Source organism: Pogona vitticeps, chromosome 4 (assembly GCF_051106095.1).
Source record: "Pogona vitticeps strain Pit_001003342236 chromosome 4, PviZW2.1, whole genome shotgun sequence".
In the NCBI taxonomy this organism is placed as follows: Eukaryota; Metazoa; Chordata; class Lepidosauria; order Squamata; family Agamidae; genus Pogona; species Pogona vitticeps.
In genome coordinates this window covers 101300494-101314857 of record NC_135786.1, presented here as the reverse complement: position 1 = coordinate 101314857, position 14364 = coordinate 101300494, and the positions used below count along the sequence as shown (strand labels likewise).

Below are 14364 nucleotides of genomic sequence, written 5' to 3'. Positions count from 1 at the left end.
TTTTAAAAGCATTTTACAGATATTAAAACTCATAAGAGCAATATTAAAAGGTCAAGTAAAACAGAATAAAATAATTCCCTTTCTCAACTAGTCATTTGAAGGAAGGCCTGCCTGAAGAGAAAGTCTTCATCTGCTTGTGGAAGAAGAGCAAAGTTGGGGGCAGTCTGGTCTCCTGTGGAAGGGGGGTACCAGACTCAGAGCAGTGACAGAGAAGGCCCTTTCCCCACCAAACTTGCTTGTGACAGTGGTGGGATGGAAAGAAAACCCTCTCCTGATGATTTTAATATGCAGGTAGGCTCAAAGGGAGATGCAGTCTTTGAAATAGCTTGGACCCAAACTGTATGAAATTCTCCCACCCTATTCTGCTTGGTTCCCCAAGATAAAAGGGAGACCTTGATGGTCTCAGAACCTGAAATTAGGGGATAGCAACCTTTAGTGTAAATTAAATGTTTCTGGTGTCAGATATGCAACAGAACGTTGCCCCTTTGTTGGCAAAGAGATGGTTTTTCTAAAAAAAATGTTAAGTTTGGGATTGAAATAAGCAACACCTGTAACTTCAAAGGAAAGCACATAGCTTAAAAATCTAGGTGGTCTGGTTCAGCATTGTGGCTTTTCAGTTCTGCAGAAAACTGAAAAAAGCCTACTGGATTTCTGATGAAAAGACCTCATTCTCTAGAACCAGACTGGGAGGTTCACTCAGACATATGGATAGATTGCTGTTTGCCACTTGAAACTAAATAGAAGCTTGCGGTAGATCAGTCTCTTCAACTGCAGGAAAATGAGCTGCCACTATAAAGACAGCTAATTTCTATTCTTGAAAGAAAAGATGTTCTCAACTCCCTTTCCCCATAATTAACTTTAACTAGCATGTTAAAGTCACACTTTGCCTTTTGGTATTTTTATTTGGAAAAAAAAAACACGTACAAATGGAGAGCAAATACTTTTTTTAATTGAAGTTGCAAGATCACTATAAAGTACTTTGATTTCAAAATTGGGTTTCACTAGAAAGTGTTAACTTTGGGTACCACTGTACAATTTACACAAAATTAATGTCATACATAAATATGAAGATCATTTCCCAGTGTCTTGAGGACAGTTGGAATCACTTCATGATAATCGTTCACCTGACAAAATGACAAGATAGCTGTTTAAACACTGAATGGAATATGAAGCAAAACTACGATGGTTCAAGAGAAACCTGCCTTCTTGAAAGCTTTGTCCAACAGGGAAAGTAGGCATTTTCACTACATTTGAATGCACAAGCCGTATGTAGATTATGAAACACTTGACAATTCCCAATACACTGAATAAGTGATCTTAATGTAAATTGTTTTATCCTTTATGTTCTCTCCATGCATACCTATAGTCTTTCTAGATCAGCCATTTTTCAAAACCAGCAACGTTCTTCAATAAATTCAATACTTCCAGTGGTTTTTTTACATAAATATACTCATAGAAAGTTCAAGGTACATCTTAAAATACATGTTGATGAATATACTCTTTCCATTATTTAAATAGCAGCTTAAAAAATTAAATCTTAAACTCCATTAGAACAAGTTCAAGCTGAATAAAATGCTTTATAAAGCAGTGATAGTTATTTCTGGGTACCATATAAAGAAATAATTCTCATTTTAATATTTATAATTTAAAGACATGAAAATGAATTTGACATATATAAAACAATATTTCAAACATTAAAAATCCTTCATTTTGTTAGATTTCAGTCTTGCCCTATTGCCAAAATCATGTTGCACAGTTACAGAAAAGGTGTTACTTTTATAGGCAAATTGCCATAAGTCAAGAAATCTGCAAATATTTTCTGTTGCTTCTTGAGTTATAACTTCTGGCAATTTGTCTCTAAAAGTTATCTTTTTACCTAACTGCAACAGGCTTAGCTGACATTTCTTCAAGAACATAGACTAATTCCTGTAAACAGGAAATGTTCTGCATCCATCATCTACAACAGATGCAGTTAAATATCTCAAGTTCTGAAACATGTAAATGAATTCTTGAAACTGAATTCTGTGATATTTCAAACAAGTTGCTAACCAACTGATGATTGTTGTGGGTTTTTCGGGCTCTTTGGCCGTGTTCTGAAGGTTGTTCTTCCTGATGTTTCACCAGTCTCTGTGGCCGGCATCTTCAGAGGACTGGAGTAGGAACTCTGTCCATACTCTGTTGCTGTTTGTTGGATAGTTGAGTATTTATAGCTGTGGGTGCACAGCTATAAATACTCAACTATCCAACAAACAGCAACAGAGCATGTACAGAGTTCCTACTCCAGTCCTCTGAAAATGCCGCCCACAGAGACTGGCGAAACATCAGGAAGATCTACCTTCAGAACACGGCCAAAGAGCCCAAAAAACCTACAACAACCATCAGATCCCGGCTGTGAAAGCCTTCAAGAATACTAACCAACTGTTGATACATTTGTAAATTGTTCACAGTGTTTTTAGCCTAAAATCCTGTTCCGAAAATAAAATGGGTTAAGGCTATTAGAAATGTGTTAATCAAATTGTTGCATAGGCACACTGCATTATTCCTTTTGTGCAAATCTGTATACCGTTTATAGTAAGAATTCCAGCAGAAATGTTGACCTGCACAATTTCCATTAAGTGTTGTCTACAAATAGCCCAGTAAAAGAATGGGATTTAAATGAGACCCAATTTAAAATGCGACAGAGCTAAAGCAAAATACTCATTAGGGATTCCATATAGTCAGTATTTTAAGGGTTATGTGCTCCATACATTGCCCTGTTCATCTGCAACATTATGGCTCTGGAAAACAGTACACATATATTTGCACAACAAGGCAAAAACCTTATAATTGTGATACAAACTACAGAAATATTATTTGTGGATGTCTCAGTTAAAGTTTTCAAATGGAGTGAATAAAGTTGCTATATAAAGTGCTCTGGGCAGCATAAACTAATCGGAGAGTTAACTGTTTACTGATTCTGAAAGCTCTTTAAAAATAGTTAATGTTCATTTTAGCTCAGAGCAAGGCACTCTTTCAAAATTCAATTTGAGATTTTATAAGATGAACATGCTACTTCATATGCCAAGCTGTTCATTACAAGTTACCCTCAAACAAGCTTTGAATTCCTATAGAATACCTATGATACTATAGTTTCAATTTTTGGTACAAATTAAACATCAGCACAATTAAACAGTATTCAATTATATTTCTAAGGGCCTTAGTCTCCTCCCTAGAATGAAATGCTGCATTTTAAATAGTAATTACATACATCCATATATCCTATTCAAATTTTCCGAGATCCACTCCCTCATTTTTAATAAACTTTTCCTTGTATATAACTGAAAGTTATGCACATTTGTAGTAATGTTTAATCTTAATTCCTGCAAGCTTGCTGCCTGAGTCATTTCCTCAAAGTAGCATGTCTGATTTCCATATTCTAGTTTGACAAACAACTAGTCAATGTTAAAAGTACTATAGAAAACTGACACAGATAATGCTTCTGCCTCTGAGGTCTTATGAAAAACAAAGCTTCAAACAGATAATATTACTGTATGTATGCATTCCTACATACTGAGACAGTTTCAACATATTGTGCATCATTTATCCTGTCTCCAAAAACAGTACTTTGATTTACACATATAATGCTGTAATAAATCCACCAACATACCTACAGTGGCTGGCAAAGTACAAGATGAAAAACTGCCTTACACCACAGGTTGATACAGAAGAGAGCATTTTGGTATAAGGAACCCGAACTGATAACTTAAGCCACTGTGTGCTGGCATGTTGGAGAAGCCCATCTCCAGTAGCATTAGGAAGGAAGTAAACATTGGAAATCGAAGAGTTCTGCCATTTTAGTCCAGATCTTCTAGCGTTTAATCACTACTTGTTCATATGCTCCAGATCCTACTCTGAAAAATTGGAGAAATGTTTATTCTTTAGATGGTATTAGCGAAAAGCTGTTTAGGCTGTTCCCATTTGGGGTCACACACCTCTTGTAACATCTACAAGTATGTTAACTGGTTTTAAAGAAATAATGACATTTTCAAGATTTTAACCACACATGCTTGAATGTAGTAGATGTGATCCAGAGAATTATTCAATTTCCACTGAGTTCAATAAGAACGAAGTCAAGATTAAATTCATACAGATTTCATTGGGACCCAAAGTCATATTAACTAGACCCAATTCAGAATCATTGTCTCAATTCTGCAGCAATGAGTTCTGGATTGTGCTCATTCAGCAGTAAAATCAAAGTACACTTGGATAACTTTTAAAATGTTAATACAGTTGAATCAACTGCAATTTAATCCCATTTCCAAAATGTCAAAATACTACTTCCTGCATAAAAATATAGCTTGTATAACAACAGAGTCCTTGTATTTCAAAATTCTATTAGCAGTAAATATTGTGAGGTTATCATAGTAGAATCTTATGGGAGAATTACTTTGGGTTTTCAAATTTTACACATTAAAGGATATATATTCAGATTTTTGGAGAAAATATATCCTTTTTAAATTATTGTGTCACTGACAGGGAACATACATAGCATTATTAAATGTACCTGTTAGGTAAGTGATGACTTCCAAAAGCAGTACTCCCTCCAGGACCAACAAAAAGTCTTAGTCCTTCTTCTGAAAAAGAATGTATTTGAATTAAATGGGAAAGTTACAGTATTTTGGCTTTCTTGCCTCTTCTTCCCTGTTTTATTGCCTGTATCAACAAAAAGCAAAACCAAAAGCACCCCAGGATAAGCTGAGATTCCGGCAGGAGGAAACTGTAGATATGCCTGCACTTGTGTAACTGAATAGTTTCTTCTGCTCATGCTGGGTACTTAAGGGATCCAAAGCATTGTACCCAATGGGTGTTAAAAGTATTAATTTAAAATTTCGTGTATTCAGCTACAAGGTTAGTAATATTTCTCCACCATTCCAGATTTTTTTAAAATCCTATTATTTCTTGTAAACTAACAAGTAGTGTCTGGAATTCTGCTGCTGTTCATTTAAGGTTTCCGGCTAAGTGTAACTACTGTACTTGATGAGATGCTGGATTGCATCATGGTTGCACAAACAGGTGAAAGAGTAAGTATGTGACCAAGACATACCTCAGCACCTTGTGAATTAGCTGTATGCGTTAGGTAACTGGCTGCAGAGCCAGAAGTTGGGAGTTAAATTTCTCCCTGTGCCTCTGCCTCAGAGACAGCTTGTATAGCCTTGGACAAGCTGTGTAGCCCCAAATGCTCCCAGAAGGGAATAATAAATCACTTCTGTATACCTAGAAAAAAACTTAAGAGTCACTGCAAGTCAGAATTGACTTGATGGCATGGCGGTAATTAATTAGCCATAACAAACCTTACACAGGCTGTACGAACCTTATGCAAATATCAAAATGATTCTGCCCACTAAGTTATTAGTAATTTTGCTTTCTACAGACCAAGGTTTGCCTCAGGAATCCAGGCCCAGACTATTATGAATGAGAACATTTGGAGCTCTTCAGCAACCATCTATCAACAGGCTTTTGTTCACTTATAAAGGTTTCACAAACCTTCTGCACTTGAATCCAAACTGAAGTCTTGACTCTGCAGTATTTTTTCAACAATGTCATCTGCATCAACTCGGGTGGCATCAACCCTCTTTAGCTGTGATTCCACAGAATCCTGTTTCACTGGGTGCCTATGAAATATTTTAAGTTTCATGACTTTTAGATCAGAGAGCAATTCTGAATATTTCTGGAAAGAAAACCTAAGTAAATTGGGAAAGGTTTGTTTTGTTTTATACCTGTTTAATTTTTCGGGGGGCGCCTCTTTCATGGGCATCTCTAAATTACTGTCACTTCTTTTCATTTCAGCCTCTCCGCATGGCTCTAGAATGCTACCTATGCCAGTTGATGTACTTCCCACAGAGGTATTTCTCTTATGGCAAAGATCAGAGATACTAGATGATCTGGAATGGCAAGTGCTGTACCCTAGAAGAGAACCGTCCAGAGCCATTAGTTTAACAGTGGCAAGTGTTCTTACCTCAGCTGATGTCACCACTCCAATTACCATTGCTATTTTAAACATGTTGCTTTCCCTCCTGTTTCACATAGGCCCTAAATATTCAGGGCTCGTTCAGTTATCAATATTCCATTGAAATACATGCCCATTATAATTTTATTTTAGGTACATGGAAGAGACAGAATTATTGTCAACTACTGTCAAAGTACTTGAAAACAATAAGCAAACAAAAAGGCATCATTTATATTTAACAGCACCATCTATCAAGCATCCAGTCTAGAAATTGGCACATGGGAAAAAGAGATGAAGGATGGAAATTAAGGCAGGGCAAAAATATGGAATTGCTGCAGTGATGCATACTTAGGATTTGTTGCAGCCAGTGCTGCAGCTTAAGAAGAGACAAAAAGAAAGGATTTAAAGGGAAATGCTTCATATTGCCTTTATGTGTGTGCTTCTATATTGCCCCATGCCTTCCACTCTGACTACCCCCTCTTCCCTAGTCTCTAATTTTTTTAGCTGGCCCTTACTGACTACCTTAGTACAACCACCATATTATGTGCAATGTTTACCATGTTTCCCCCCAAATAAGACAGGGTCTTCTATTAATTTTTGCTCCAAAAATGCATTAGGGCTTATTTTCAGGGGATGTTTTATTTTACAGTCATGTCATCTTCTGGTTGCTGCACAATGCTACACAACAGTGGAGGGTGGGGTTTCACTTAACTAGGGCTTATTTTTCGGGTAGGGCTTATATTACAAGCATCCTGAAAAATCACACTAGGTCTTATTTTCGGGGAAACAGAGTATGTATCTCCTGGTCAATGTTCACAAAGGAGGTAGGGTGGGGTGGACAAACAGTAGTTAATGGGCCACATGTAGTCCTGCATTATTATTTTGCACCCCCCAAGAAAAAGAACTGAAGTGGAAAATAAGCAACAGAACCACCATAGAGAAGGTAGTGTGGTGTGCAACTGAAATTTGGCACCAAATGACAAACATGTTTAATGAGTGAACACTATATAGTATTCTATCTTCAACGTCTTCATATGTGCTGCTGAGACTTCCTTTAAGACAGTCTCCCTACATCCTCCATGTCTTTATAGTTCTTATTCCTCCAGGGATCATTTACCTGCAGCTTGCTGATGTTGCTTCTCTTGTTCTGTTGGCCCCGTGACTCACTGAGTTAGTTTATGCATGCTGCTTAGTAACTGTATGCAAGCAGGGGAACATGTCTAATCTGATTTCACCAGTTCACAAAGCATTACCCCTTGGAATAAGGCAATTGTCTCATGCACACTAGACTTTGCAACTAGGAAGGTGTGCTATACACAGAGGAATACCACTCTTACCTTTAATAACAAGATTCTACCTTGTCCAACACACACTTCCAAATGAAAAGGTAAATGGGATGGAAGAACTCCTTTCACAGGCTCAAAAGGCAAGCACAAAGAGACTGTCTTTAAGCCTTTCCATACACAGAGTAAACAGAAATGCGTGCCAGAGTGGTGTGGCCCCATATCACACCAGGAACAGATAAGCAAAGTTTGGGCCAGAGGACCACTCCAGTATTATCTGGCCCACTTTTGTTACTGCAGGATAAAATATGGCCCTCAAGAGCAAGGGAGTTCCACATGCATAGCAAACATACTGCTCTTCTCCTTACCTACTAATGATGTGTCAAATCTTATATTTCATTTAAAAAGGGGCATCATTTTGTTTCACTTTCTAGATTTCTCAAGTTAAAAGTTAGCACATGTTCTACCCCTCCCCCATATCACTCTTACATAGATGCCTGGCACATGGCAATTTAATGGATAAAATTTTTGCTAGCACAGAGATGTGATGAGAAGTGTCACTTGGTTAATTTCCAGCTGCTTCTAAGTCACAGGTGCAAGTCCAATAAAGGAGTACCAGCCATGATAACAGTTTTAATTGTTCATTTAGTAATTTTAAGTCAAGAGATTTGCACAAAGGATGACGGTTTTGAGTTCTGAAAAACCTTCCCTGTTCTTGTTAATAATGTCTGTGAATCCATCAAAGCTTTTAAAAAATAAGTACTTAAATTTACATCCTTTTCCTGGAACAGTCAGAATATTTACTGGTATCAATAAACCTCCCACCTGACACTTTTGACTGCTGGCTGGCATAGCTAGAGGTCCTAGAATGCCCACATGCTCCAAATTCCTCTGGAACAGAGGTGCTCTTAGGTGCAAGATCTATAAAAAAGAAGACCACACAAAACTGCTGTATTAATTTTTCAGATAGATAGGCTGAAATCCTCTTGCACAGCTACATAAATATCACAGCTTTTGGAGGTAAATTGCCCCTGCTTAAGAAATCACTGTAGACGTTATAAGATGCAGACTGAATCTCACAACTCATTATGCAATAGATAGTGTCTATGATGATTTCATAATTTGAGGCAATTCACCCCCAAACCTGTGCCATTTGTGCTTCGCCAGCCTAACTGGGCAAAAAGATTTGAGCCACAGTCTATACTGTAAGAAATTTGAGGAAAATGTACACTTTTTTTGGCAGATAGTTCCCAGTATTTTAAAACATACTACACATTTCAGCATAACACGAGTAAGTAACATGCAGAAGAAATAGATATTAGATTTTCAGATTGTCTTAGTTGTGTTGCTGTCTTGACCGCTTTGTATTCCTGATACAATTTTCTAAAACAATCAAAATCTCCAATGGAAAGAATGGGAACTGTTTTTAATGGGGAGATATGGGAGTGGGTGGAGGAGAGAAAATCAATGCATTTCTGTTGGTAGTATCTTTAACTGAGTCATGACTGGGTGAAATAATACACAGCTCTTATCAGCAAAATGTAAAAGGTTGTCTATCCTTAATAATCACTAACGGTGGATTTTAAAATGTCTACTCCATATTTGTCACTTATGATAACTAAGAACTAATCTATATATTCAGAAGAAATATCAAATACAGGCTCCTGTGATTACACCAATTTAGACCTCAATATTACATGTTTGAAATGATGCCCCACAATCAACACAAGTTCCCCATAAAGGTGAAGGAAGATCCCACAACATGATATTCTTGTGACAGAGAATTTAATCATTTAACAAGTGATGCAATGCTTTCCCTGCATATGCAGATCAATCCTCAGGCAAATCTCTCTGTTATACCTGAATTGTTTTTTGTGAGACTCAGTTATTGACAAGTAGGCCAGATTTTGTTTTCTTGACTTACAGCCTTACATCAAGTGGTATTCCCATTCATCCAAACCTCCACTTACTTGCAATAATTGTTTCATTCTCTCAGACCTCTATCACAACATAGTTCTGTACCTGATACAGCTAGCTGTGATGATTTTGTGTTCTCTACACCCTTCCTGTCTTCATGTAGGGATTCTGGTTCTCCGGCAATTGATATAGACATTGCTGTAGATGGAGGCCTGTAATCAATGAAACAGACTGAAATTAAAGCAGGTCCTAATTGTAGGGTAAACACACATGCACTTCACGCATATTGAAAACAAGATCCAGTAAATTTGTGACATTTGTTCTAGCACTGCCATCCAATTTATCTTTTTCAATGCCAAGATGACCCAACTCCAGTTGATCTTCAGAATTCATAGCTCCAAAAGCCTATGTTATTGCTTTTCATATAGAAACAATACTTTCAAACAGCAGATCTAACTTTTAACTATTTTCTATAAATTAAAAATCTAAACCCATGTTTTGCATATGGTACAACATTCCTGACACCCTCAATGACTGGACAAGATTATATTATTTACACAGTTTTGGAAAAGGGTACTATACAATTGCAAACCTAGCAGAAGATCAATGTCTTGAACTGAACAAGTCAACTTTACAATGAACTACAGCATTCCACCCCAGTACTATGTGGTGATGTATTTATGCTGCCATAAGAGATTTCTGACTTGTATTACCAGCATTGAGTGACTGCAAATCCAGCTGAAATGCTAAAGAAGCCAAATGCTTTTCCTTAAATGGTCACTCAAAAACTGAGTGACCATTTTAGGGAGGGGAAAAACCTACACTACACAATTAGACTTGAAAGAGAAATAGCTGAGGTAAAGTAACGTGGCATCTGCACAGGTCATGAATATTGATATGCTATCTGCATGGAACAATGAGAGTGCTGGAGAAGCGGAGTCACGAGATATAATAAGAGTCTCTGCAGGAGGGGGAGGAGGGGAGATTACAGATGGAATTTTTGAGGGAAATTGGAGATTTGTGAGTAGAGAGAGAGGGTTGGTGGTTGAGAGTTTATGAAGTAGGATGTTTGGTTAAGAGTTAAATACATTGATTGTACCTTCATCATCTGTATTAATAAACAACTTTTATTCTGTTAAAAAGGACACATGGCCTAGACCTCTATTATTAATAATTCATAATGATGATGTAATTAACTGGCGGCAGCTGAAAGACACGTTGCTTGGGCCTTTGATTGGTGAAACAACCAAGGGACAGGCGGGAACGTGACTGGTACATATGGAGACCCACTTAAAAGGACTGAATGTTAATCAGAGGTTCCTAAATCTTTACCAAGTGTAAAATCCTGCATTTGTTCCCACTAATGTTCCCTCTAAGCCATGCTGGCACGCAGCTCTTCATTGAGAGTGTGCAGCTGACCTAGTGTTTTTGCCAACTGGATTATGGTCATGACTGGAATCCTGTGTGTAGCGGATGAAGCTGCTGTGCAGAACGCTGAAGAATTAGAAAGAATGTTGGTTCCCACAATTTACTAATTGTTCCAAGAGTGCTATTGTTATCTTGTACACTGATAACTGAAATTATTCATAGCCTGTTCCTTTACTAACAAGTTATTGTCACTTTGTCTGTTATCTTTATCATTAAATCAAGGGGCGAAGTATACAGTACATATGTCAGTTATATTGTTTCCATTTAATGACTGAGGAAGTGGTCTTAATTCACAAAAACTCACATTAAAATATAACATTTTAAAAGGTGCCACAATGTTTTTGTTTCTTGCTTTTTGTTTTCATTTTCATTTTATTTTGTTTTTGTCTGGAGTGGCTGCTGTGTTCATCATGAGCATCTGGTCATAACACAGCAGAAAAGATTCAGAGATACAAGCTAATTAGCCATGTTAAATAAATGCCTCACAAGTATAAAAAGCATTACTTAGGAAACAGCTGTGAATATAAATGGCATAAGAATTATAATGTCTCCAACATTTTCCACAGCTGACCAAAGTATGTTCCCTTCTCTGGTACACTGTCAGGGGAAAACCTAAAAATTATAGCCTTTTCTTTTATCCCACTCTGTGTGTGCACGTGTGCATGCACACACGTGCCATCAAGTTGGAACTGACTTATAACAACCCTAAGAGGGCTTTCAAGGTAAAGTTATTGAAGGAGTGGTTTTACCAATGCTATCCTCACTTGTGAGTTTCCATGGCTAAGCAAAGATTTGAATCCAGGTCTCCTGAGTCTATGCACTACACCACACTGGATGTCTGAGAATTAGGTTCCCTTCCAGCTTTGCAATTCAAAGGTTATTATAAGTTCCATATACAAGAAGATTGTTAACAAAGAACTCTACTAAACCTATGGCACCGCTCAAGTGGCAGTTGAGAGGTTAGGAAGTCTTCTTATGTCTAACCTTGCATGGGCAGTGGGCAAATCCAGTGTTTCTAGACTCCAGCCCTATTAAAGATATAATCCTGTCTAGAGAGTAGATGAAAGTCTGCCACATCTCAGAGAAAGTGGACCCTAATAGCTGTCGAACAAAAAAGGCCACATTGGTAATTAATCTTCGGTTGTCATGAAATTAGCAACTGCATTTCAAATTCAAACAGCAGAGTTGCAGAAACTTCATCTCAAAATATCCATTGTATATTCAAGTTATATTGTTTTAACAGGTTGGAATGAAGATGCCGTTCCAGAAAATATTGGGGTTCATTTCCAAGTTACATTCCAATGTCAAATCAAAATAGTGGATGAAATCCTGTTCTGCACTTCCATGTACACAACAATGATGATGTTATAATCAGCGGCAAATTTCTGATTAAAAAGAGGTTTCCCTTGGGGATTTCAGGGTACATGCAACTTAATTGAACTGTGTATGAGTTGCATGCACTCCAACATTACATTTAATCAGCAACAATTAGCCTAACCAGGTGCTAATAATGATATAATCTCTGTTTCATACACAGAACCATGCAACAGGATTTCAGCCAGTAAATCCTATTTTTAAATAATTAGATAAATTTTAGTGTCCAAAGAGAAATGTCTGCTAAAGGAAATATAAAATATGTTCAAAACCAGACATGTTTGCAATCATGCTAATAAATCTAATTCAAATTTCAAACAAAAAGTATGCAGTGCAATAACAAATAACATCTCAACAGGAAAGAATTCCTTCAAACTGAACCAAGTAAACATTTCAGCTGCATTCCAAATGGGAGACAGTGATCTAAATCAGAACAACAATTAACACCAAGATAGTTAAACTCATAATTTATGAATCTGAGCATAGACACTTAATATGAGAGTTTACAAATTAGTCCACCGTATCACATCAAAACATTGTGAACATTAAATAATGCTGAAAATTCCTCCATTTGTCACTACCTTCATGTCAATGAATAGAATATATTAAAAGATGTATATACTGTCTTTCAAGTTACAGAACCACTGGGCAGCTCACTATAATCAGTCTGAATTTTAAAAGTCTTTGCCAAACATTGGGCAAAATCCTGCTTATGCTGATTTGTAAGTGCAAACCACATTAGGGCACTGGAATTAATTAATTTAAAGCTTCATTTCCTCCCCTTTTCAGCTCCCACTGGCTGCTTTTGTCCTGGTGAAGCCTTTGGGAGCCTTGGAGTGGGGAGCTTTTAATAGTATCCATTCATTCATTCATTCAACTTCTATACCACTCATCTGGTGACAAAGGCCACTTGGTAAAAAACTGACACCCGCAGTCCCAATTGCTGCAGCAGCAATGTTCTACTATTAAAGACAACCTCTGTCCTAAGGCTCCCAAGGCTTTTCCAGGTCAAAAGGAAGCCGTAGAGAGAATTGGCAGTTGAAATTAGGGGATAGGAAGCTTTAAATTAATTATTTCTGGAGGCCTGACCTGGTTTACACTGGAGGAACTGTGCCACCAGAATTTTGCACAATATGGCTAGTATTCAGCATTCCTGTGCACACAGCTCCAACTGCTGAAGCTGCTACAGCAATCTGAGGAGATGCCAGTTATATGCCTGATAGTATGACCAAGTCACATGATCAGGCATGTAACCACATATGACTGGCACATTGTCATGACAGCTTCTGCAGTTTGAGCTCAGTGTATGTAAATACTGAATAGGATATATTTTAAAGCATCAATACGTTTTAATAGTGTAGGCATTATTTTATTTATTTGTTTATTTATTCAATTTATACCCCACCCATCTAGACTGAAGTCTACTCTAGGCGGCTAACAATAATACATAAAAGTAAAAACAATATAATAAAATAAAGACAACAGTAATAATATAGTTCAAGATGGCAAAAGTAATTAGGGGATGACAGGAGGGAAAGCCTGCCTAAAGAGCCAGGTCTTAAGTTTGCTCTCAAAAACACCCAGCGAGGGAGCCAGACAGATCTCTGAGGGCAGACAGTTCCAAAGGTGAGGGGCCACTGCCGAGGAGGCCCGGTTTCTTGTTCTTTTTCTCCAGGCCTCCCTCGGCATTAGGCCCCTCAGCCACCCATCTTGGCTAGAACAAGTGATTCTGGTAGATCTAGATGGGAGGAGGCATACTGCTAGATATTGAGGTCCTAAACCATTTAGGGCTTTATAGGTCATCATTAACACTTTGAAATCAATGCGGAAACGAATGGGCAGCCAATGCAGGGCAGTCAGAGTGGGGAAAATATGCTGATATTGTCTCGCCTCAGTGAGAAGCCAGGCCACCGCATTCTGCAGCATTTGAAGCTTCCACATCAATCTCAAAGGTAGCCCCATGTAGAGCGCACTACAGTAGTCTAATCTTGAGATTACAAGCGCATGGACCAGAGTGGTGAGCGCCCCAACATCAAGATAGGGAAGCAGCTGGGCAATCCACCAGAGATGGAAATAGGTGGAGCGGACCACTGACGCTACCGGGGTTTCCATGGCGAGCGCTGGATCCAGATGGATCTTCGCAGTGAGAGTCACTCCTCCAAAAGAGAGGGAGTTTCCCAAACTACCAATGGCGGGGCCACCCACCCTCAGGACCGTCTGTCCAGGTTCGGCTTCAATCCATTCTCCTGCATCCATTGCAGTACAGCCACCAGGCAGCGCTTAAGGGACAGAATGGCATCCATTGTTGTTGGAAAAAAGATGTAGAGCTGGGTGTCATCAGCACACTGATGACACAAAGCTCCACACCCCACCAAC

General features: G+C 38.1%; 1 protein-coding gene across 5 annotated transcripts in view; it reads right to left on the bottom strand.

The window, feature by feature from the left end:
• Positions 1 to 2481: 2481 nt before the first annotated feature.
• The window catches only part of EEIG2 (EEIG family member 2), a 57179-nt gene continuing 45296 nt past the window's right edge, over positions 2482 to 14364 (bottom strand). Inside the window, exons 6-11 of one of the 5 annotated variants that reach the window (XM_020784686.3) lie at positions 9292 to 9398; positions 8095 to 8190; positions 5757 to 5943; positions 5524 to 5651; positions 4544 to 4613; positions 2482 to 3890 (exon numbers count right to left, since the gene is read on the bottom strand). In XM_020784686.3, the coding sequence (XP_020640345.3) occupies positions 3848 to 3890; positions 4544 to 4613; positions 5524 to 5651; positions 5757 to 5943; positions 8095 to 8190; positions 9292 to 9398 (631 nt within the window). In that variant the 3' untranslated portion in view covers positions 2482 to 3847. The remainder of the gene's footprint in view (positions 3891 to 4543; positions 4614 to 5523; positions 5652 to 5756; positions 5944 to 8094; positions 8191 to 9291; positions 9399 to 14364) is intronic. The other 4 variants (XM_072998054.2, XM_072998053.2, XM_072998055.2 and 1 more) reach the window with 4 other exon arrangements.